Source organism: Balearica regulorum, chromosome 16 (assembly GCF_011004875.1).
Source record: "Balearica regulorum gibbericeps isolate bBalReg1 chromosome 16, bBalReg1.pri, whole genome shotgun sequence".
Lineage (NCBI taxonomy): Eukaryota > Metazoa > Chordata > Aves > Gruiformes > Gruidae > Balearica > Balearica regulorum.
Window position 1 is genome coordinate 876,264 of NC_046199.1, and position 24,931 is coordinate 901,194.

Consider the following 24,931-nt stretch of genomic DNA (forward strand, 5'->3'; position numbering starts at 1 on the left):
GAAGGGACGCCAGGGTGACAGGATGCGACCGAGGACCCTTCTGAGGTACCTCTGCTTCAGACCGGCGGCTGGAGGAACCCGAAGTGGGTTTGCCATCCCGCGTTCTGCGGCTAGCGAAAGGCGTGTGGCTCACCGCCCGCCGACGTGTGCGGCAGGGCGCTGACAGGCACCTGGCAGTGGGGAGAAGGGAATAAGGTGACGTGGGGGGCTATGAGGGGGAAGAAACATGGGACGGCTCGAGCGCTGCCGCCCTGGCATCCTGCCGCCCGCGCGTGCAGGCGCATCTGCAGCGAGGTGCACTGCGAGCAGGTCTCCAGAGCTGAGACCATTGCACAGCCTGGATCCACGCAGTGTAGCTTAAAACGTTTCTAGATCTCACCTGGCCTCTGTGCACCATAAGTGAGACAAGAAATTTCTGGGGGGCTAGATCTATCCGTCATTCTGTGTTTGTGGAGAGCAGACCCTGTTTTGGTTTGGATTCTGAAGCTTTGCTGCAAAACAAGCGACACACTAATACAGCGTCACCGGGAGAGAAGGAGAGCTACGTACAGCAGGCAGAGACAGCTGGTTGAGCTGCCCCATTGTCCGCAAACAGATCAGAGAAATGCGTTTGAGATCACGACAATCAGAATCGTGGTTATATTTACATGCATTTTCCTGTGACAGTATTTTCAAAGGAAGGGTGTTATACCAAAAAGTAGGTAGAGTCATGACCAGCTTTAGAGTTTTCCAAATTTTAACAATGACTTGAACAAAATAATTTCTCCTCTAATACTGGTACGATGCTCGCTTAGAGAGAAGGAAGGGAGACCTGTTGCATTGCAGTCACAATCACTTTTCATCTGGGATTTTGTTAAAATTGAGTGTGGCAAGAAAGAGAGACGTGGGCAATTGGCTACGGACATGATAGACAGGGTGGGGTATGCAGGAGTCATAGAATCCCAGAATCCCAGACTGGTTTGGGTGGGCAGGGACCTCCCAGCCCATCCAGTCCCACCCCCTGCCATGGGCAGGGACACCCTCCACTAGCCCAGGTTGCCCAAAGCCCCATCCAGCCTGGCCTTGAACACTGCCAGGGAGCCAGGGGCAGCCACAGCTTCTCTGGGCAACCTCTGCCAGGGCCTCAGCACCCTCACGGGGAAGAATTTCTGCCTCACATCCCATCTCCATCTCCCCTCCTGCAGCTTCAGGCCATTCCCCTTGGCCTGTCACTCCCTGCCCTTGGCACCGGCCCCTCTCCAGCTTTCCTGGAGCCCCTGCAGGGACTGGAAGGGGCTCTAAGGTCTCCCCGCAGCCTTCTCTTCTCCAGGCTGAACAACCCCAACTCTCTCAGCCTGTCTCCATAGCAGAGGTGCTCCAGCCCTCTGACCATCTCCGTGGCCTCCTCTGGACTCGCTCCAACAGCTCCATGTCCTTCTTGTCCTGGGGACCCCCGAGCTGGACGCAGCACTGCAGGGGGGTCTCACCAGAGCGGAGCAGAGGGGCAGAATCCCCTCCCTCGACCTGCTGGTCATGCTGCTGGACACGCAGCCCAGGACACGGGTGGCTTTCTGGGCTGCCAGCGCACATTGCTGGGTCACGTTGAGCTTCTCATCCCCCAAAACCCCCAAGTCCTTCTCCTCAGGGCTGCTCTCAATCCGTTCTCCACCCAGCCTGTAGTTGTGCTTGGGATTGCCCTGACCCATGTGCAGGACCTTGCCCTGGGTCTTGTTGAACTTCATGCGGTTCGCACAGGCCCACCTCTCCAGGTCCCTCTGGATGGCATCCCTTCCCTCCAGCATGTTGATCATACCACACAGCTTGGTGTCATCAGTAACTTGCTGAGGGTGCAAGAGAGGATGAGAGTCATCCTCTCCTCCTCGGCCCTGAGGAGAAGGAAAGGTGAGAGCCGGCAGTGGGGAGCCCTGGCCATGCCGGGGACAGTCCTGGTGGAGGATGGGTGACATCTGCCCAGCAGCTGTTGCCCAACGGGACATTCTCCGCAGGCATCAGGGTCGGCTCTGCCAGGACAATCTGCATCTAGAAATGCTGCGGCCACTGGAGGGCCCTTCTTGTGCAGCGTGTTTCAGCGCTGGGCTGCTCCTACTCCACGGGCTGTTCTGCCCCCCGCACAGATGTTTCCTGCCTCTCTGAATCCAGCCCTGCCTGTCAGAGCTCTCCTTTCCCTGGAGATGTCCATCACTGAAGTACGGAAGATCTTTCCAAAACCGCTATGATGAAAATACCTGGGTGCTACAGGAGTTCCTCCTGCTCCACCTGATTCTTTGCAAAACCTTACAAAACCTTCAGTGGTTTTGATGTGTTCACGAAAGACATGCAGGTTTCATCCCTGGTGTTTACCAAGGCCCGAGTGCCCTTCCTCTCCAACAAGTCGGTGTCTGGGATCAGTCCGTGGAAGCCTGTCGAGCTGTGCAGCGCGTAGAAGGAGGCTCTGAGATGGTCCAGCCCAGAGGGTCCAGCTCCCCGGCTGACGCTGAACAGGCGCTTTCGGGCTCACCGCCCCAGCTGAGGGACCCTCAGGGAGCCGCTGGCAGAGCTGGAGCAGAGCTGCAGGATGCTGCTCGTCATCCCTGGAGACTGGGGACCTGATCCTGCCGCCCCCTGCCCTCACCTGCCCTGGCAGCCCCCGGTCCCCCGAGGCACGGAGAGAGGCACGCTGCCGGAGCTGCTCGCTGGCGCACAGAACCACCCGGTGTGCCCAGCGCTGCTCTTCAGCTGGTGTCACGCCCAGGGTCAGCAGGGGACCCCCGGCCCTTCCTGTGCCAGGGGCTGCGCCAAGCCGCACCGGCAGCGTGGCTCCCACTGCCCCGCAGCACCTGCCCGCACGCAGGCCGGTGGGAGCGCGGCGGCTCCAGTCCCTCAGTGTCTGGGCACTGAGTGGGACAGTGGTGGGAACAAAACGGTGCGGCTGGGGGGCTGGAGCATCCTCGTCCCCCCAGCCGCAGGACAGCAGCACCGACTTCTGCCTCGCCCCCCCTTTAGGCTTTTACACACAGCGATCAGCGCTTGATGCACAGGGGCGACCAGCAAAGCACGGCTTGTTTCCTGTGCTCGTGAGTGGCATCGAGCCTCTGTGAGAAATATCGATACATTGAGCTAACGACGGCAGAGCCCGTCTCCCGATGTAAAAACCAGTGTATGTCGATGGGGAGCGATGCAAATGTGGGCAGAGACAAGCTGATCGTGTTCCTAATAGTCACAAATGCATCTTTTTTTTTTCTTTTTTTCTTTGTTCAGTTTTATTTTGTTCCTTTAAAAATTTTCGTTATTGTTTTTCTCAGCCACTTTATATTTTGTATTTTGCGTTCTGAGCTCCTCACCGACACTTTCATGCAGAAGTTTCAGGACAAATTCTGCTTCAGAGCCGTTAGACGTCGGTAATAGCTGGGCTGAAATCAATGCAGTTACTCTGCGCACACACATCTCCAGAATACGGCCCTTTATTTCACAATGTCTATCTCACCCGTACAGGAGGAGACGTCGGGTGTTTCGTGGTACCTCACATTAAATTCATCGAATCTCATCCCAACAGATGGACTCAAAGTATCAGAGACACCGGGCCAATTAGCAGATTAAAGGTTTCCGTATTGAATACATATGCGCTATACTGACGCCGTTTTTAAACAGAGAAAATGGGAAATGATTCAAAATACCTTTACTTCCCTTAGCCATGACCTAGGGGCCTAAGTCCCATCTTCCAATTATTTTAAATTTTCTCTTTTTTCGCAACATAGGCCATGATCCAGCAGAGCACTTAAGAACATGCTTTATTTTAAGATTTTGAATTGCTGTGAAATTGTACTTTGGGGTGTGTAAGTGCCCTTTTGAATCAAGACCAGAGTCTTTAACTCCCAAATGAACACAGAGTTTCCAGCATCAGAAGTGAGTTGGTGAATTAATAAGGAGGAATTTTATCTTTCAAAGTGTTTTGTGATATTCCATGCAAGGTACTGAAGTGACGATGACCTGACCACTTATTTTGCAGCTGTGCACAGTAAAACCTCTGCGCCTGAGAGACAGATCACTGCTGTACCGTACCAGAAACCCCCAAATTTCCACCAGTGAGATTCAACACGCAAAACGGCATCCTTCCCTTCCCAGGAAACCCGAGGAGGTCTGCTCCGAGACACGTAAAGTTTTATGAACTTTCCGACTTCAGGAAGTGACCAACTCTAGTGCTGATGACTGAAAAATAGATAGATTTGATGTCCCTGTGGTGAAGAAAGTCTCTTTTTGCCCTATGGGCGTGCGGTGGCACAGAAGATGACTTCCCAAAGGCAACGCTGAACTTCCCCCCGTCTCTCAGCTGAGGCCATTGAGCATTTCTAACAGAAAACACCATCGCTGTTCCCGTCTGCTAGGTAGCTGCCGTGCTCTTCTCACGGGTGGCTGCGCCTCAGCGGAGCATAAAAGCATCTCTGTCCTTCCCGGCGCTGCGTGCAAGGCTTCACATTAAGGTGCTTTGAGATCCTGGGCTGGCAGGTGGCAGGAACGATTAATCCGATTATCTGCCGCAGCGCCCCGACCACCCCAAAACGACCCGCACGCTCCCCGCGTCAAATGGCGACGAGCGTTAGGAGGTGCGTTACAAACAGATGGGTGTTGCGGGATCCCTCGGGAGCAAGGTTGGGGGTCACCGGTGTAATCATCAAATGAAAGACCAAGACAACCATAAGCAGACATACATATATAATATGTACAGTTGGCCATAGATGCATTTGCACCATGAAGGAAATCATCACATTTTAGACCGCAGAAATTTCAGAATTTTTTAGTGCTGGGTGTCTCTAACTTGCGAGTAAAAAGAGAAGGAAATGTCCAAATGTGGGTTGAATGAAGTGGTGCAGCTGTCAGATGTGGTATTATTTCTTCACTCTAATTCAGACAAGAAATGCAGAAGTATTCGTGTACTTTGCACTACATGCTGCGGACAGAAAATTCTCTCAGTAGTGTTTGGTTTGTGTACCTTTTCTCTCACTCTCTTCAGCTTTTCCAGTAGAGCCACCAGTATCAAAATACGGAGCTGAAGCAGAGGCATGAATTTAGCAAGCAGAAAATCCCAAGCCTCTCTGCAGGGATTACACGATTCAGGCTTTCAGAGCGGACTGAGATAAGGCAGTGTAAGGAAAGCCCTGAACCTACCTAAACACTTGCCGTGTGGTTTGCAGTCCATGGTCTGTGGATTTTTACAAGTCTGTGGAGTACTGCTACGAAGTATCTAAGAAAATTAAGCCCACTACCACTAAGCTTAAATTCACCATGGAGAAGGCTGAACCTCCGTAAAAAAACTATTGGGGCGCCCACAAGTTGTTAGGAGTTGAAAACCGGTGCTCCGTTTACAAAAGCCGACTGCCAGGGAGTCTGTGCGGCGACTTCATTCAAAATATTTACTCCCAAAATTCAAGGTGTGTAGCGATGTGAGAAAAGGAACTAAGACAGGAGGCTGCACGCTGCTAAAAACCAGCTGGCCCATACGGAGTATGGAGGACTCCCCGATACTCCAGCCACAGGCACCTACAAACACTACTGTATTAATTATTTGTTTACACCAGAGGCAGAGAAGGAACTTGGGAAAGGCAGGGAGAGGAAGATGACAGTATCGTCAGCAGATGTTTTTTCCCTTGCTAATGTTCCCGCTCACTAAAATTAAGATGCTGGGTAGAACTGGGCTTTTGAAAAGACTGAAATTATTAGCAAGACTCTGCCAAAAGAAAAGTGTGCTCCCTGCATTCCTGTGACAAGGACTGAGCTGCTTGCAATTCAAATAATTTTAAAATAAAATAAAATAAAAATCAGAGAGCTGTACGCAGGTGCTGCTAACCGCTCTGGTGTCATCCTGGGTGGGGAATGCAGAAAGTCTACTCAGCAGCGTGTATGGGGGGCTCCCGCCCTGGGGAGGGAGAAGGGGCCATTTCGGAACATGCACGTCACTTGGGTAGGTTCGGCTAAGCCCTGTTCGGTGAACACGTCATCTGGGAGGTACTACAAGATTGTGGCTCCGGCAGCATCCACGCTCCTGGGGTCCTTCAGGCCAATGATGAAACTGTTGGTTCTCCTGGCCCCGTGAACTAGAGAGACCACTTTGACTTTATCCACTTGATGGCCCCTGGCTACAAGAAATTCAATATCTTCTTCAGGAAACTCACCTGTAGGGATTTTAAAAGAGGAGTTTGTAACTGAAACCACTGTTGCCTTTGATGCAAAGCTCTGTTCTAACCCTGTTGGGATCTGCCGTGCGAAGGAAACTGCCCGCAGCCTCTTCAGGAGGTGTCCAGCCAGGGCGAGCCAAGCGGCCGAGCACCGAGCTCACCGCTCCGAGGAGCGCTTTCAGATCTCAGCAGCAAAGGCTCTTCAGAGCTGGGCAGCGCTCTGTGTGCTGGGGGACAGGAGAGGATCCCAAAGATCGTTTAAAGATGCAGAAGATCCTCCTCTTTGGAAAAAGGGGAAAATATGGTGTTGGCACCTATTGTAGTTATTCCTACAGTACACAAGGCAGTGCCTGCTCTTAAGAGTTTAGTTACAAATAATAGTATTAACAGTTATTAATCAAGACACAAGGCAGTTCAGAACAAATTATAGTAAAACAAGTTGCCCAGCGACAAATTTTGTGATAAGCCTTCCAACTTCCCCTCGACGCACTTCTTAATCTTCCAGCCATCTACCTCAGGTTGTTTGCTCTTCTGCTTTTATTTTGTTTATCTGATGTTTTGTAATTTCTGTATGAATGGAAGTGCCTGAGGATACGAAGCTGGGGATGCAGCTGGACAAACCAAGCAGGCACACAGAAAACCCACAGTTATTTAAGCTATATACATTGCAGATGTGCCTTAACATATATCTTGTTGATGCCAAACATCCAAACCCACAAATTAGGACCTGTTGAAGTTTTGGATTTGTTTTAATTACATTCCAGTTTCCAAGTCTGCAGGTCACACTTGACAGACATTTTTATATTTTCCTCTGAAATAGGAAGGCCTAGAAACTTTGGCGAGTTTGTGAGAACTGAGAACCAAATTTCACTTATGGTTCACTCAGGTAAGGTCTGGGGCTTTGTGAGAAACACCAAACAGACCGGAACGCGTAACAACGAGGACAAGAGCTGGCTGTACAGTCTCCAGAGTGTCAGCATTGATGCTGCATTTCCAGCACCGTCAAGCTACAAGCCTTGCCATAATCCTTGTCTTCTCCCCAGCTGGCGGGGTTAAGGGACACGGACCGGAAAGTGAAAGAATATAATTTATGGCAGTGGTGGTACAGCACAGGGAGATCTGCTAGCTTTTGGGACCTGTCTGGGTGAAGCTGTGGTTGCAATCTTGTTTATTTGGATACCCTCAATGGCATCATTTTGGTGATCTACCAAAAGGTTTTAAGACCAGGAGGTGACCCAAGACAGAGGTTGGGGAGAAACACCTGAAAGAGTTTGAGAGGTGCTGTTGGAGGAGCCAGGGAGCATTCCCAAGACAAGAGGGAGAGGGCATGGCTCAGCAAGGGCTCCAAGCTTTGGCGAAGCTGGGCTGCTGCTATTTGTCTTCCCCCAAACCCTCTGGACCCTAGAAAATGGCGACCTGTGTGCTGGGCTGTCACACTTTCCACGGCAGCATGCTAAGAAAATCCAGCTCCTTTTCTAAACACGCTAGATTTGTAGGCTGCACCACACCCAGGGTTCGTACTCACTGTCAACCTGCAAGGTGTTGGACTGAAGCTGTGGGTGAAGTCGACCAAGTGACAAACTTTCACTCAGATTCTTGTTAAATGTCAAAACATTTACCAAAACCTGCAAGAGAATAAAATATCCTTACTAATAATTAAAAAAAGCAATGAGAATAGGAGAAGCCAACTTCCAGAGCATCCCTCTATTTGGTGGTTCCAACACCTGCAGATGCAGCAAAGAAGATTTTGAACCATTTACCAAACTGCATGAACCAATGCAGGGTTTTGCACATACGAAGAGGTCCTTGAAATACAGCCTGTATATTGTTGGTGGAAAAGCGGTACCTTTTCAGGATTGCATGGGCTTTTTGTCACAAAGTTCCTGCTAAATTAGGAGAGCCGTGTGTCTGGAACATGATGTAATCTCCAAATATGTGTTTGCTACAGCCGTGAGTTCAGCACACGACTTCTCAAAAAAAGTGTTAGGAAGCAATGGTTAGCTTCAGTTTTGCTCTGAATAATGCTTCCAAAAGGTAAGGAAAATGGGAGTCATTCCTGTTGTGCCTTTCTTTTTAGCAACCCATTGCTGTTGCGCACGCAATCAAGCTATTGGCAAGTACTTCACCTCATTAGAAATCATAAATTAGGAGGAGCTGCCCAATTTATAGCAATTGCTGAGCAGGAGGAATTCAGTCAGGAATGCATTAAAAGGAGCTTTTCATCAGGAAAAGGGCTAAAGGGCTGCCAGTCTCCTGCAATTCTCTGAATACAAAATGCTTCTTTTTTTTTTTGACTAATGATCCTTAAGATGAGCTTTGAACAGGTATTAGAATGCCACAAAACCATTATAGATTTTGCCAAGATGCTTCTCCTCTACAATTACGAGCGGTGCCAGCAGGAAAGGTGCAAAAGAAGTAAACTAGTAGCTCTCAGAGATTTGAAAAACCAAATGTGTGGAAATCAAAGACTGAGCTGGTGATGCTGCAGCCACCAGTTTCAGCACAGCCTGGGACATTAGGAAGGGAATGTTGGTGCTGCAGGAGGGGACCCTACTCGGTGTTGAGCTCAACAGCTGCTCCGAGAAGGGTGGGTGCTGTTCACTGACCTGAACGATGCTGCTCAAGGCTTTGTCCCCGTGGTTGGCTCCCAGACACAGGTACGTCCCACACATCCCCTCGGATGGTCTCACGATGGTGGGCAACAGGAAAGACAAGGGCCGTTTCCGAGGCTGAATGAGATTTTCCTGCAGTTGAAGAAAAGACACACCAAAAAATTTCAACAAGCCAACTAAGGCTTTGCTGGTGCTCGAGTTGCGCAGGTTAACTTCTTAACTCTTTATGCTTGAGCCAGCAATTGCGCTTGTGCAGTTTTACAAGGCTGACATCCTCACTGCTGTGATAACGCTCTCTGATGTTAAGAGGATCCATCCCGTTTCACGCCGTGGCTCTCTTACAGAAGGTAAATGGAGCCATTTGCCCACTTCTAAAGTACCAACCCAGCAAAGTGGGATGGTTCTACAATACATGGCGAGAAGAAACAACAAGGCAGCACTGGAGGCCACCAGTACTGGTCTGTAGTTGTTTCTTTCCAAGACCTGAAGATTTTTTTTCTGCTGTTACTTTTAAACCTGCAGAGCAGCAATTCATGAAGAGAGTCCTTAATTCAAATCCTTAATTCACGGAAAAGGGCAGTCACTTAAAGTGCATCTGGACTGCAGGGAAAATAAGTAGCTGAGATGTGCAGCGTCATTTCTAAAACTGCATTATAACGATAACTGATACACACAAAGCCACCTGTTTACTCTGTTTCAGTGGCTCATATAATGAAAAAACAGGAGCTTTCTACAGACTGCTGTCTCTCAGTTATTAATAAGGTATTAAATAGCCTCCCTGTTGTGGAGATGAGAATAACACTGAAAAAAACGGTTCAGACAGCTCAAATAAAGAATTTGTCATGTCAGTCATTACCGGCCTGGGAACAGACTGGTTCGTTGTTTTATTTTGCCAAGAAAAGTCCAACATCTGGCTGTTCAGGAGGATTCCAGAGGGTGTTATTATTCCACTGCCAAAGGGACGATTCAAAGAACTGAAAAGAAACGAAGAAATCTCATAAAAGTCCTCCCAGAGATTATTGTATGTCTTGAGGCTTTCAGGGCTTCAACTGACTTGATAGAGACTCTTTGGTAGCTCTTTAGGGCTGGTTACATGGGAGGAGTGAAAGTCTCCATGTACTTAGGAGCAGGAACCATGTGGGCGATAGCAGTTTAAGGATTCCCCTCCAGGTGATGGATGTCTCCATAACCCCATCAGACCTCAAATTTGGCCATCACCTCTTCTCCACGGAGCAGATTCAGGCCAACCCAGACATGTTTCACTGCGAGAGGGCTGTAGGATTGCTCAGGGCAGGGCAGCACCAGCTCACACATCTCCACCCCGTCATCCCCATTTCTCCTGTTGCAGGACTAACTGGGACAGAGCAGCCCAGCTGCTCCAGGTCCGGTCCCATCCTGTCCTGCTGAACCTGCTTTCTTCTTGCTCCCACCCTTGGAGTACGTTATGGAGCGAAGAAGTAAATCCTTTACCTTACAACCGCAACAATGAAGTCGTCGGGTCCCATGACAAGAACCTGGCTAGCAGCAGGTCCACTCTCCAGGGAGAAGTGAGGCATGCGGAGATCAGACGAGAAGGACTGGGAGTCATTAATCAGCTGCCGCAGGGAATTAGCTTCTGATTTACTTCAGTGATGAGGGAGGGAAAGAGGAAAGCAAGCCGTGAGCCTAGGAAGCTGACCATCTCTTGGTGTCTCTGCAGGGGACACCTACACAGCTACTGGCAGTGTCTCCCTGAGGGGGCTGGCACCGAGGACAGGGAGCTCCTGACGGAAGGAGACAAAACAGCTCAGTCTCTCTGAGCCTGCCCCCCCAGGCTCTCTCTGCAGTGGTAAACTCACCCCCATGGACAAGGACTGAACACCATTCAGTCCTGCCCCTTGGAGGGCAAGCCAGGCCCAGCTCTGGCCACCAACCGTGGCTAAACCTGGCTCGGAGGAGGGAGGCTGGGCTGAAATCCCCGGCCTGGCCTCTCCCGCGCGGCTGGGTACTGCAAAGGCACCCGAGCCCCACGGTGGGGAAGGGAGAGCCAGCAACTGCCCGTGTGGTCATGATGGGAGGCCGTCTGTCTGACCTGCTGAGAAGGAACATTGAGAGGGGTGAGAAGGTGGGAGGAACCCTCAAGATCAAGCTGGCTCCAGGAAACCTCTGTGTGAGGACATCTCACGACCCACCCCCAGAGCCCCGTGGCATCAGCTGTGATCCTTGTGGAAGAGTGAAGGAGGACACTCAAGGACTGACCTTTCCTCAGGAAAAGAGGTAGAAAAACCTCAGGCTGAAAAGAGCAAATCCAGGAAAGATAACAAACCACACACTTTGCAACTGTCACCGTGCCTGTCAGCCTCAGACCTACCTCACCATGCCTTCTGCAGCACGAGTGACGGACACGTCATCAGATGGGTCTCCCAGGTTGCTAGCTAGACTCAGGGCTATTTTTAATGTCTAAATTGAACACAGAAAGAAAGAAAGAAAGAAACAAACAAACAAACAAACAAACAAACAAACACATTTAGCTGGCTCTGGAACTACAACTTTCGATACTCCAAACAGGAAGAGGTATCTGCTCTCCTGGCACATTGGCTAAAGCCTATGAAGAAAAATTTCTAAAAGCCTGGTCCTGGGATTATCTCAGTGCAAAGGGCTGCCACACGTGGGTCAGGGGACCAAAGGGCATCATTTTGGCATGGCAAATGTGTGCTGGGAGAGCCGAGCACATCCAGCAGTGTTTGAACAAGGTGGAACATGCCTGGCAGGAGCTGAGCAGCTGGCTCAGCCCAGCTCAGCGGTGCAGCTGCCTTGCTGGTGGCAGACAGGGTCACCGGGATGCCACTTAAACTGTCTGTTTCCATTCCTGAGTGGCCACCACAACAGCAGAGATCACCCTGAGTCCCAGTGGGACAGCGGGTCCCAGGCTGGCCGTTGCCCCTGGACGGCAGCTCCACTGGCACAGAAATGAGCTATTCTGCTCACCAGCTGCTGCCCACATTCCTAATTGTAAGTCATCCAAAGTGTTGGAACAGAAGGCATTAGTCCCAGCACGTCTAAGGGAACGATGGTGTAAAAAGAGGAGGGGATCTGGTTTGTCATACACGCAGAATCCCACCTAAGCCAGTTCACTGAAAATGGGAAGATATACTTTCAAAAGACAGAGTTCATCCAGGCCTGGTTTTACAGTGCGTAGCCAGGGGACAGCCACAAGGAGAAATGTGCTCTTTGATCAAGCCAGCTTGTGCCTAGCAGAAACGCACTAGTCTTTCCACTTGCAGGTCAATTTAATGAATTAAAATTAAATCATTTTAATTCAAGATTCAAGACAGTACATTACCCTGCAGGCAGATAGCTAGAGGTGACTTCTGTTTTGATACGCACCACACATCAACAACCTCTCCTGAAGTGTCATCATCTATCTTCTGATGCACAGTGTAGAGCATGATTAACTTCTGAAACAAGCAGACCATGTCCACCCCGCGGGCACAGCTTAAGGACATCTTGGTCACGGCTCTCGCAGGGCTGGACTATCTGGTACTGACCTAGCACTGAATCTCAGCCACGTGTTCAGCTGTGTGATACCAAGTAATCAGGGTTACACATCTTCTGAAGTGACTGCCCTTTATCTGGAGGTTGCTGTTCCTCAGCTGGGACATGATAACCAACGGGTGAAATTCTTGGCCTGGTGCAAACGTGGAGCAAACAGGTTCACCCAGAGCTTCCTGAAGAGAGCTCAAAACTAACTTAGGTGAGTCAATCTCCTCTGCCTCTGCACAGACCTAGCAGCGTGTAACATCTCCAGTTGCATTTTTGCTGAGAGGCAATAAATTCCAAGCACCCACTGTCCTGTCTTCTACGAGGATGTGGTTACATCCTTGCTTAAAATTCCCAACTCGTGAAACCCAGCTGCGTTTCTGTTACGCATCTAAGAACATAACTCTGCTTACAGAGCAGGAAACGGAGCACTCGCTGGGCTTCCTGGGAAGCTGCGATGTTTTCGTAGGGCTGACAGCCCTAAATACTGGAAAAAATCATGATCTGGACCACTGAAATCACGAGGTAGGCTAAAATGTAAAGATTTAAAAAATATATAAACTGTTGGGTCAGTTTTCCTTGTCATCGCCACGGACAGGTTTGTGCTTGCAGCGTCCCATTGCTGACTCTCCTTGCCGTGCCCCAGCAGGGCTCTGGTATGGCCAGGGCCACCTGAGCATAAGAGGTGGAGGAATAGATGGGACCACCCTCAGCTGCTGGGGGTCATTCTGAAGAGCTGATCACGTACAAAACATGGGCAAACCCCACAGTTTGTTCTGCTGAAAAAGCTCTGCCTAAGCAAGAAAGAGCTCAGCGGAGCAGGAGGCTCCAGCATCTGCAGCTACCTGAGGCAGCAGCACAGCTCAGATTTACACCTTAGCAGTCTATTTACTCATTCTCCTCTGGGAATTACCTACAAATATTTTTGTACAACCAAGGAATAAATAAATTATTCTCTAGCAGCACAAGAAATTCAGCCAAAAGTCGAACCTCCTCTTACCTCTGCCACCCAGTGCAAGATATTCCCCCTGGATACTTGACTTGTGATGTTAAAGCCCTCGAGGATGTTCAGGGCTGTGATCAGTGCAGGACCTGCATGTGGAGGTGGGGGACTGAAAACAAGATGACCTGAGAAGGGAAGAAGTGAGGAATGAAGCTGCTTTTGTCAGAAACTCTCCAGTTATAATACTTTCCTATTAGCAGGGAAACCTTTCTAGATTTGAGGGAAATAACGATTTGAAAAGGATTTTCCAAAACATTCCTGTTGTATCTTTCTTTTTCTTTAGGATGGATGAAGGGAACTGGTTGGTTTCTGGACTGCAGTATGAAAGAACGGAGATAAAATGGGTTTGCAACATTACAGCTATAAGGAGAGTAAATACAGGGATTTCTAGGAAAGAATGACATTTTAGAAACTTTTTTGCACAAAGTTTTTCTCCCTTGTAGATCAACTTTGGGAATTGTTTTCAAACGTAGGCACTAGCCTATGGTCCAGCTTCCATCTAGACATTGCATCGATATGTGATCGTGTGGCATCTTTACACTCTAACACGATCCAAACACCATCGGTCACTATCAAGGAAAACCAGGCCCACTGCAAAGTGGTGAAAACCTCCTGAACTGCCTACGATGCACCAGTGTCAGCAGGCAACGGCAGGAAACTCCCTTGGAGGGCTTTTCTGAGACGCCTCAGCGCAGCTTCGACTCCAACTCTTGTTAAATACCGTCACCGCCTCTTGCCAGATGAAGCAAACCTTCAAAGGCAATGGGTCAGGCGTTTACCTCGATAGACTGTGTGGACGGGATTCTCCACTGTGACGCTGTAATTGCTGAAGTCTTCCTCCACCAAGACTCCTCCGTAGTTGTGGACCTGCACAGGAGAGAAAAGCAGCACGGCCTGAGAAAGCTAGGTCAAAGTTTTCGTTGTTCCTGGTGCTGGCCTGGGTGGACACACAATACAACTATCAAACAGCGTTGAGGTTCCTGAGCAAAGAGGCAGGTTCCTCAGGATACCCCGAAATTTCTGTGCTTTCATGGCCTTGCTGGCCTGGCTCACCACCCAGCACCACTGGAAGGCTCTGCAGGTCACCTCCAAAAGCTCACCCACCCCACGGTGCTCTGAAGGCATTCTGCCCACAGGTGAGGATGGGGACTGGCACTGCCTCGCAGCCTTCTCTTCCCCGGGTGGCAAGCGTGAGTACGTTAAGGGTTATGAAGCATTTGAATATTGCCAGGATAAAAGATGGACATGGAGCCAGGAGAGAAGGAGCCCGAGTGTAGCAGGTCGCCATCACTAGAAATCTCTAGCATGCAATTCCCACCCTATTTTTAATTATTTCAGGTGATAGTGGGTCTGCTGTACCCTTGGTCTTTCTGTAAGTCTCCTAGAGGTACAATTTACTGGGCTTGGTAATTTTTGTGAATAAAGATGGGTAATTCCCTCCACTGCAGGTCTTCTGTGGTTGAGTCATGATGGAGATGAGGCAGGACAATCGTACCTGCACTCTGCTGATCTTAAAATCCCCTGAAGTGGGCAATACTCTCAGGCAGCATACAGGCGCTACTGTGCTCATGGGCAACTCTTTCCTTCCACCCAGGAGAAGCCACGCAACCTGGTGAGAGGTTCTGCTGGGGTGAGTTGCTGCTATGGGCAAGAACACATAACCGCTGTGTGCTCTGGTTTCTAAACTAGCCAGCTAAGTTGGCAAGAGAACTCCTTCTCTGGCAGAAATGGATGAATCACTGGAGCAGGAAAGCTAATGCAGGGCATGTTGAGGGGGGCAGCATGTCAAACCACCCCAAAGCTGCAAAAGAAGATGTATCCCCTACTCGGGACCCCCACCCCCTTCCCGAAGCAGAGGACAGGCCAGGTTGAACCCAACGCTGCCATGAGCAGGCAGGTGCCTGTGCCAGGAGCTGGGTCCCTGCAGCTTGGCCAGCAGAAAGCCTGGGCGAAGCAGTGGGGAGTGGGGCAGGAGGAGCCCAACGGCACAGACAGGGGAGCAGCCCCGGTCAGCCACACGCTGCAGACACCATCTCAAATTCCCCAGAGAGCACCTTTTTGTTCCTGTGCCTTCCCACCACCGGACGGAAACAAAGGGTAGGGTGTTATAGAGCTTTACTTGATTTCACCACACCGATGCCCTCCCTTTGCTGGGACAATAAACACTGGGGGAAGCCAACACTTTATTCTGCTCTGCAAGCAAAGCTGGAATTGCGCACTCGATCCCAGAGCTTGCCAGGATCTTTAGTGTTGCAACCCTGGGCCTTGCTCCTCCATAGAGAGTTTGTGCTACCCTGCGGCAGCCCTCAGGTCAGGGGAGCGGAGTGATAAAGCAGGGTTTAGGCCTGGAGATGCACCACAAGCTTGGGACATTTCCTGTTCCTCGTTCTCCACCTCTGCTGTGGTCCAGGTGAGCCATAGGAGGAGATTTCCACAGAGCTCACAAATGCCTAAGGCTTGAGCTGAATGAACCCATTGCAGATTACTGACGACAAGTTGAATGTGCATCACTTGAACCACAGTGGTAGAGAAAAATGGTGCCACCAACCACCCTGACTGCAGCCACATAGATGCAAGAGCTGTTAGGATTTTTTACCAGAATTATTACTTTTTGCTGTTGCTATTTTTTCCAAAGCACCTCTAACAACAGGAGTTAAACTAGGGCAACCCTAAGTGAGACCAAGCCCATCTGATCCTCTGCTCACAAGGCTCACCGTTTTATTTTTAAACCATCTTCCTGGAGTCTGTGTCTTACAGTCCCATTAACAACAAAAATTTGCTTCTCAACAGTGGGGCACCTCTTGTTATGGGGAAAAAGGGGTTGTCACTAATACTAGCACAGCCCAGAGTGGGGCTTGAAATTTTTTTTTTTCTTCAAAAAACTAGTCTGTCCTGGCTATAGAAAAAATGGAGGTTTCCCTTCCGTAGGCTGTCAAGTCACCTGTGTGTCACCTACAGCACTGCAGAGGCAGGGACAGGAAAGCAAAAGGAGGCTCCACACATTTGTCCCCATCTTCTGCTGACACTTGGCTATGGCTTATCTCCAGGTTATCACCTTAAGCAGGTGACATGGCAGGTGGCACCCCCAGGCATGCAGTGCGGTCTGGGGCAGAGACAGGGACAGACATGGCTCACCTCGGAGATTATCTCCTGGGTCAAGTTTCCGCTGTAGAAAGCTGACACTCCTTCTGCCCCCACCAGCTCCAGGACGGCTGCGAGGTCCAGGCGCCTGACGAACATGCCAGGCAGCAAGGGCTGGCCGTCCGGCAGGAAGATCTCCCGAAATTTGTCAGAGTAGTTCAGGTCCTTCAGTTCACTTATGGCTTTGGCTGCGGGCGAGAAGGTAAAGGACGTACAGAAAAGCCAGGGTGGAGGAACGCGCAGGGGACCCTGTGCGCCTGATGGGGATGTTGGAGATGGGCTGCTGCCTCTTCTCTTTCAGAACTAGAGGGAGGCTGGACCATGCACCCGTTAGAGCTGGAGAGGACACCCAAGGAAACCCCAGCACCCCTCCCTGGCTGGCCCTGGGTGGCCACGCCACATGGGCTGCTCTGACCTGTCCCTGACCAGCCCTGGAAAAGACTCTGGTTTTGCTCCACCACACTCTCCTCTTGCACACTGTGGTTCAGCTCCCACCGCCATCCCTCTCCAGGTCCAAAGAGCCTTAATTTCCCATTATAACCACCCGCACCCTCGGCTGCCTCGCACCCCAGCGCAGCGACCAGCGCGCGTCTCCGTGCTGAGCAGCCACCCTCAGCTCCCTGTTGAGTACTCACCCAAATCGTGTGTGACGTTAAACCCATCCTGGGCGACACCGGCCACAAGGCCCAGCAGCTCGGACCACGGGAGTCTACCAAAGGAGAAAGGACAAGGAGAAACGTGCCTTGGAGGGGTGCAGCAGGGCAGGGTGGTGTGGAGCAAGCGCAGGGCTCGGCTCTGCGGTCAGAGGGCTCCTGAAAGACCAGGCTGTGGGGTCAGCGGTGGTCAAAAGGAGCACTGAGCTTTCAGCGGGTTGTTTCTCTTTAACAGGGTCACCTCAGTGCTCCACGATGTGCACCAGAGAGGAATGGCAGTGCAGGACAAGGGAAGGGGCTTCCCTGGAGCAAAATCTCAAGCCAGGACCCATCCCTGAACAAATCATTCAGATCCCTCCCTCCCTGTCCCAACAGGGCATCAAGGATAGCCACCCTTCTCAGGGTCCAGCTAAAGAGAAAATGAAAATATTCAGATGTGCATGAGAACATTATGCACCTATTTCTAAGAGAACATTTATCATCCGTCTAGTTAATCAAAATTTTGCTTTCCAGAAAACCTGAATAAGCTGAATTCTTTGTTAAATGAAGTACCAAAAAATGAACATATTTTTCAACACAAGCCTCCAAGCACCCCATGGTTAATGGATTTGGCTGGTGGTCTGATGGCCAGGGCTTGCGTGCTCCCAGCTCCCCCATGAGGAGCCCAGGGCAGAGCCTGTGCAGCACCAGGACAGCCCGCCTGCGCCAGCTGTGTCTTACCTCCCGTGTAACTGGTGCGCCTGCTGCATTCCTTGTATCATGCCTGGCACCCCCACGAGCAGACCTGGCTGTAAAATAGGAAGAACAAAAAGGAGTAGTAGTCTCCTTCCTAGGAGGACACGGGACATGGTCCCCAATTGCAAGTCAAGGAGACGCACATCATGTTCACACGGGAAGTGCCTGCATGCTCTTTAGGAGGGGGAAGAGGTCTGTAACATGCTAAATTAGGGAATAAAAGTTTTTAGAAGGAAAGAGGCAATTTCAAGAGTACTTGAAATACTTTGAATACTTTGAAATAGTACAAGAAGGACACGGAGCTGTTGGAGCGAGTCCAGAGGAGGCCACGGAGATGGTCAGAGGGCTGGAGCACCTCTGCTATGGAGACAGGCTGGGAGAGTTGGGGTTGTTCAGCCTGGAGAAGAGAAGGCTGCGGGGAGACCTTAGAGCCCCTTCCAGTCCCTGCAGGGGCTCCAGGAAAGCTGGAGAGGGACTGGTGACAAGGGCAGGGAGTGACAGGCCAAGGGGAATGGCCTGAAGCTGCAGGAGGGGAGATGGAGATGGGATGTGAGGCAGAAATTCTTCCCCGTGAGGGTGCTGAGGCCCTGGCAGAGGTTGCCCAGAGAAGCTGTGGCTGCCCCTGGCTCCCTGGCAGTGTTCAAGGCCAGGTTGGATGGGGCTTTGGGCAACCTGGGCTAGTGGAGGGTGTCCCTGCCCATGGCTGTGAGGTCCCTCCCAACCCAAACCAGTCTGGGGCTGAGTCTATGAAATTCAATCCTGGTCTCAACTCAGTTTTGTCAGGAGAAATAAATCAGCAGAATGACACAGGAGTGTGCTCCTCCCTGGGACTCTTGTTCTTCTGGCTTCTCACCGCTGGAGGGCCATGCCTCTTTACTGCCCATGCCCTGCAGGTTCCAGGTGTTTTGGGGCTGCCAAAGAAGCGTTTTCCCTGGACTCCCCATGTCTGTAGGGCCCAGGATCGTCCATGGTGGGAGAGGCCTTCTGTCGCTTCCCCAGGCATCTCTTCCTCGGCCCGAGAGTTGTGGGGAGAGGAGAGCTGAAGCCTTGGAGGGGGTGGCCGTGGGACACTGGTCCTCACCTTGGTGTCCTTCTGCAGGTCCTCCTCCAGTGGGATGCCCAGGGGAGCCACCTCGCGGAAGTCGATCACCCAGCTCCTGTTCTTCCGGATCTCGTGGACCAGCATCACCCCACCCCTGCAGCGAGACAGGCGCCACAGCATGGTACCAGCCGTCCCTGCAACAGCCGCTGCCGTAAAGCCAAAGTGAAGAGCGAGGGTGCCACTGGGGCCGGGGTCAGTCCCAGCGTGATGGGGCCATCGTAGCAGGTCACAGCCTCAGGGCTGGCCAGCAGGGCAGGGAAACACTGCTGCCCTTCCCCTGAGAGCAGTGCAGGACAACGGAGCCTGTGGGACACGGGCAGCCCCTGTGCTGAGCCTGCAGTGAGGCAGGACCAGTCCCCGCCAGCCTGGCCAGAGGGACACTGGCTCTGTTCCACTGCCAGGCTGGGACTATCTGGGATTTTCTTTCTAATCCGAGCAGTTTTGCAACAAAACACGTTTTTTGCTTACAACAGCAACCCGTGGCGCAGCCCAGAGAAGCTATCGGGTGGCGGTGGTTTATGCAACGCTCCCCAGACCTCCTGCAGAGCCGAGAGCAGCAGGCTCACGTGGATGCCACCCCAGGGATGAGGCTGGGAGGCCACCCGTCACCGCCATGCCTACCCTGGCTACTGCCCGGACCTCAGCCTCCTGTGGCAGCAGGAGCAGAGCTCATGGAGGAAAGCACTCGGTCTCTGAAAGCACTGGGACTGAGCCCAGGGAGCTGCAAGCTCCTGGCACACTCGCAGACAGGCTCAGCAGCCTGTGGTCACTTTTTCAACCCTCCCGAGCCCCAGGCTTGGACTTTCCCGGGCAGCTTCTCTGTCCCTGGGGACCTCTGTCCCTCACTGTCAACTCGGTGCACAGAAAGGGTGCGCGTCCCTGCGCAGACGTGGACACGTCCACTGCCTGATGTCAGAGACCCGGTACCATGTGCTGGGACTCAGACTACCATGAAGGCACGTCTCAGGTGGTGGGGAAACCACCAGCTGGAGGACAACCACAGACGACAGCACAGGGGTGAGCGACCAACACTTACCCACCAATCCCCGATGTGTGGGGGTTGACAATTCCTGCGCAGAGGGCCGAGGCGATGGCTGCGTCTACCGAGGAGCCCTGCTTGTTGAGCACCTCTATGCCCAGCGCCGTGCAGCGGGCAGCGTCCGTGACCACGGCACCACGGTGGAAGATCTGCCGGAAGAGGAGAGCGGTAGTGCCTGAGGAGGGGTGTGGGGCTGCCCAGGTCTTCGCCCAGCTCTGTGGGACCTGAAGCCTGAGGCCAGCGCCAAGGTTGTGGCTGATCTGCATTTTCAGGTGCCTCCAAATGCCCGTGGGAGTAACACGTCCCACGGCACGTCCCTGCACCAGGGCAGCTGTGGCCGCTCTGCATGTAGCCGTGGCCATCAGCTCAGCCAGCCTGCAACAGTACACATGCTCAGCTGGTGGGCCACGTCTCGCCCTGTCCTCCACAATCCCAGAAGAGGGTCGGACTAATCTTTAAGAGCAACGGGTGACGGCGTGCTGCCACCGCACTGCAGCAACACCGTCACTGGAAATGGGAATACACTTGCAAAGAATGCAGCGTGTCCCCCAGCACTGCAGCTTGTTCTCATCCTTCCCTGGTGCTGGTGCCAGTGCTAAGGTGGTCACAGGAAGTTTTTAAAGATGCATTTTAACCCCATGGTACAAACTGCAGCATCTCAGCATGAGCCAGAGAGGCCTCGAGAAGTGCGAAGGCAGAAGGGCCAGGGCAGGCTGGCGGGCAGGACTGGCCCTTCCAGCAGTGCCGCGATAGGGGCTGCGTTGCACAGCCTCCCTCCGGTGCTGCACCCCACACAGCCGCGGGGCCAAGCCGCTCCACTCCCAACGGCTGCGTTTTGCATGCCAGTGAGAGAGCAATAAATTAAGGGGAAAAAAAAAAAAAAAAAGGCAAATCTCTTTCACGTGGACTTGCAGGCAGCTCTGCCCTGCTGGGCAGCCTATGGAGAAGATGATGGTGACGACTGGCTGCCCCTCGGCCCTTCTCAGGCTGCAGTACTTGGCAGGAGATGTTCTGCAGGAAGGTATGACCCCATGGCCATGCTGCCTTTACTTTGCATTTAGCACTGGTCTGTAGGACAGATTATCAGGAGGTTCAGCTCTGTTTTCAGCTATTCCCCTGCTTGACCCTGGATGGATCCTTCCAGAGGTGAGCCTGGGCATACAGATCCATAAAACTCTCTCCAAGTGGAGATGTATGAAAGATGCCTACTGCTTAACTAAGGATTGCGTGCTGAGAGCATTCACATCTGGCTCAAACCACAGCTGGAGGCACAGCAGTGGGGCTGCCCCTTTTCCCCCAGCAGCACCCCCAAACCTGCCAGGCACAGTCACCTGCGCCCCGGCCATGGGGCAGGTGCCAAGAGTCCAGCTCTGAGCACAACCCCCAGCTGCAGGAAGAAGCTTCCAAGAGCATTTGGGGTGGAATTGCAGAGAGAGACTCAGCACCCACAGTCTCACCGACGCTGGCTGGGGTTCACCAGCACTCACCCTGCTAAACTGCTGGCAAAGAGGAAAGTTAGGGAGCTTCTCCTATTTTCAGAGCCGAAGCCCGACTGCAAATCCGTCTTACCTGAGGGTCCCCAAAATAGATCTGCATGATCAGGGCCACCGTGACGCCCGTGGCAAAGGTCAGGCAGGCAGTGATGATGACAGTCAGCCCATCCTGCCGGCAGCTGCAGTCTCCAGAAAAAGGGTCCTTACTGGTCTCCTGGAGAGGGGACACGTCCTGGCTTCCCATCTCGGATGAGGATGAGGGCAGGCGCTGGAGACGCGCAGACTTCAGGAAGGAGTCCGGGTCTTTGTGGGAGAAAACAAGTGTTAGTTATTGAGCAACACGGGGCTCTTATTGCAGTGTTTACCCAGCGCTAATTACGTTACACCATGCCCCTTCCAGCAAGGCTATTACCTTCCCTATTGATCCCAGCTCTCAAGAGACTTTCTGGCTCAGATGCTGCTTTAGGTCATTTTACAGATCCCTTCCTTTAGCTCTAGTTATTCCAAACTGACTTCTCTGGAGATTAAGAGGGGCAGAAAAACCTGAATATTGCTCCATTTCAGTCCATTCATCAGTCTTCAGTGATGGGCCCACAGTTACTGCTCCGTTTGGAGGGGTTCTTAACACAGCACTGACTTGCAAACAGGTCTCTGAAATGCAGCAGGACTGAAGAAGAGGAAATTAAGATATTAAGAAAAAAAATCCAGCAGCCTTATTGGGAGCTATGCTTGAGCTAAAGCATCTGAGCAAAACAGAAGTGAAGCAAAACGTGTGGCCTGGACACAGGAAATACCTCTAAAGAAGCACCGCAAAGTGAGGGCAGAGAGGAGCAAACCTGCAAACCGGAAGGCCTTGGGGCATCCACCCGCTCTGATGGCAGGAAAGGTTCTGCTTTAATTTCTTGCTTCCTCCGGCTGATGAGGCCCACTGTGAAATCAAGCCGCTCGCCAAACACCCAGCTCCAAGACGGCAAATGCAACGGGGCAGGGTTTTGCTGAGCACCCGCCCGACGGCAAACAATGCTCAGCAGGATGAAAAAGTCTCTCTTTTGCTCTGAAAGATGCCTCGAATCTCTGCTTGCGTCTGCTGCTGCCTGTGCGGTGGGGAGCACGCTGGCTGAGTGTGCCCTGCTTGTGCACGGGCACTGCCGGGCACACGGAGCTGCTGGTGCAGCCGTGGGGACATGCCCGTCCCTGCCGGGCACCGAACAGGACCAAGTGGCTCAGGGCATCATCCAGAGCTCCTCGAGGAATTTTTTCAGGGGCTGCCACAAGCCAGCGGGGGCTGCAGTGCCCCGCGCATCTGTGGTGGGAAGAAGAGGAGCACCGAATGGAAAATAATGGAAAAGCAGCTTGTCCCTCCACACAGGGGAGGTTTCCCAAGGTTTGGGGTAAGGGAGAAGGGAGCGAGCAGAAAACCCCACATCCCGCATCACCCGCCTCCGTCTGCTCCGGCAGGCACCATCTCCCTGGGGACTGCCAGCCCTGTCCTTGCCACATTAAAAAGACCTCCTGGGTGCAGCTCTCCTGCGGCCAGGGGGGAAATTAGCTTTAATTTCAGCAATGCTGCAACCAGGAGTAAACCCCCTGCAGCCAGGGAATCCCCTTAGGGTGAATTTAATCTCATTCATGCTGCAGTGATTTAAGAGCATGACTGGGAAAGGCTCAGCTTTCCTAGCCTGCGCCTCTGAGCACACACCGGCCTCTCACGTGGCCTCTGCCTCCCACGCAGAAGTCCCTCTATTCTCTGCCACAGACATCCCACATGGCCTTGGGCAAGTCACTTAGTCTCCGCAATGGCCAGTGCTGTGTGGGGACAGTGGGGCCGTGGTTTGGGGATGGGAGCGGCTGGAAGGAGTCAGTTGGGAGCGCAAGAGGGCAAGGAGCAGCCCATGAGGCCAAGACACTGGTGCCCATCCCACCACCAATGCTCACACTTGAGAGAAGCCACCAAACCCTACTCGGCCTCTGTGGGGGCCGTGAAGGAGACGTGGCATCATGGGGGAAGCAGTGCTTTGGGGAACCAGGGCCACCTCAGCTCTGGAGCCGCTGCAGAGGGGACAGCACAGACCAGAGCCGCTCACAGCTCTGGCAGGCGCTGCAACGTGGGACTGTCTAGTCTTTGGGGGGTCTGTCCCCAGCACCGAGAGCGCAACAAGGGCTTCCTCCTCCCAGTGAGATCTTCTGGGCAGTAGAAACCAAAGGTTTAGGTTCCCTTCCTGCCGGTCTGGCAGATAATGAGGCACGAAGCACAGCCGGCTTTTGCAACACGCACGCAGTGTTGGACGAGCTTCCGTGTGGCAGCGGAGCAGCAGCTCCTCCAGCCACCCCAAGCACACGGGGACCAGAGCAGACCCAGCCCCCCGTGCCTGGCAGGGTGCCAGCACAGCCAAAACCACACCACACCGCTCGTGCGCCGCACACTAGGTGAGAGGCCTCGTGCTTTGGGAAGAGCTGCTCCTGCCAACCTGCACACGGCGGCTTCGCCCCGACAGCGCAGGACGATATGAGAACAGGCACTGGGAACTTCACCCGGCTGTCACAGCGGGACAGGGCAGAGGATGAGGGGCCTGCTCAAACGTGGGCCCCGGGGTTTTGGGGTGGATGGGGCAGAGACCTGCCTGCGGGCCATGGAGCAGCCCCGGGGCTGAAGAGACACGTTGTTTGGGGAAATATGACATGGGGGAGAAAAAAACCGTTTCTCTGAACTATTGAGAAGGAAGCAATCAATCAAAAACGAGCAAAGGGTTTTCTCAAGGATCGAAGGACCGCCTGACTTTATTAGAGCCGTGCACCCGGCAGGAGAGCGCTAGCTCCGTGCCAGCCCCCGGGAGCCCTGGCTACCTTCCGTGCCCGCAAGGGAAACGAAGGGGCCGGGGAACACGCGGACGTGGGAGCCCGGCGAGTCCCTGCTCCCTGCGTGGGGCCAGGGAGAGGGAGCCCCTCGGCCCGGCCGCGGCAGGGCGAGCTGGAGGGCGAGCGGGGGCCGCGGTTTGAGGGGACCCCTGGGCCCGGCCTGCTGGGGCAGGGGCGGGCTCGGAGCCGCGGGCGGAGCGGGGGCCCGAGGGGGACCGGGGGCATGCGGGGCCGCGGGCGGGCTCGGCCGCCGCCCCTCACCCGTGTCCTGCTCGCCCAGGAACGCGTCCTCCTCCTTCCGGGCGCGGAGGCCGCCCTCGGCCGCGCCGCCCGCCTCCTCCTCGGGCAGCCGGGGAAAGCTGGTGATGCTCATGTAGTCCACGGGCGAGCCGGCGGCCAGGGCCCGCTGCCGGCCTCCCCCCGCCTCCGCCGGCACCGCCATCGCCGCCGCCGAGCCGCCGGAAGGGGCCGGGCCGGGCCGGGCCGGGCCCGCCGGGGCGGCCCCGCGGCTCCTCCCCGCGGCGGGGCCCTGAGGGGAGCGGATGGTGGCGGGCGCTCAAGGCCGGGGCCGTAGAGGGCCGAGGCCCCAGCACAGGCAGGAGGCTGAAGCCAGCCCGGCTGCGCGGCCC

At 53.2% G+C, this 24,931-nt stretch overlaps 1 protein-coding gene across 4 annotated transcripts; it reads right to left on the reverse strand.

Moving 5' to 3' along the window:
- Positions 1 to 4,672: 4,672 nt before the first annotated feature.
- GGT7 (gamma-glutamyltransferase 7) lies at positions 4,673 to 24,787 on the reverse strand. 4 transcript variants are annotated; one of them, XM_075768751.1, is made up of 17 exons: positions 24,564 to 24,751; positions 22,283 to 22,749; positions 21,859 to 22,113; positions 21,523 to 21,749; positions 19,951 to 20,102; positions 18,894 to 19,008; positions 17,798 to 17,865; positions 17,060 to 17,133; positions 16,419 to 16,612; positions 14,063 to 14,150; positions 13,281 to 13,408; positions 11,112 to 11,200; positions 10,232 to 10,384; positions 9,618 to 9,735; positions 8,756 to 8,893; positions 7,675 to 7,774; positions 4,673 to 6,146 (listed from the first exon to the last, which is right to left on the reverse strand). In XM_075768751.1, exons 4-17 carry the CDS (start codon positions 21,688 to 21,690, stop codon positions 5,983 to 5,985), a joined length of 1,749 nt encoding a protein of 582 aa, XP_075624866.1. In that variant the 5' UTR covers positions 21,691 to 21,749; positions 21,859 to 22,113; positions 22,283 to 22,749; positions 24,564 to 24,751; the 3' UTR covers positions 4,673 to 5,982. The 4 variants fall into 4 exon arrangements, with proteins under 4 accessions (XP_075624866.1, XP_075624863.1, XP_075624865.1 ...); XM_075768748.1 differs by having other exon boundaries at positions 21,990 to 22,113; positions 24,564 to 24,748; XM_075768750.1 differs by lacking the exon at positions 22,283 to 22,749 and having other exon boundaries at positions 21,990 to 22,113; positions 24,564 to 24,748.
- Positions 24,788 to 24,931: the final 144 nt, after the last annotated feature.

Bases quoted from the DNA above. Each gene is read 5' to 3' on its own strand.
- GGT7 (XM_075768747.1), bottom strand. From the start codon at position 24,744: ATGGCGGTGCCGGCGGAGGCGGGGGGAGGCCGGCAGCGGGCCCTGGCC. The intron at 21,750-24,563 runs GTGAGGGGCGGC...TCTCCCACAAAG, and splicing joins CCTGGGCGAGCAGGACACGG to ACCCGGACTCCTTCCTGAAG. The intron at 16,613-17,059 runs GTGAGTACTCAA...TCTCGCCCGCAG, and splicing joins TAACGTCACACACGATTTGG to CCAAAGCCATAAGTGAACTG.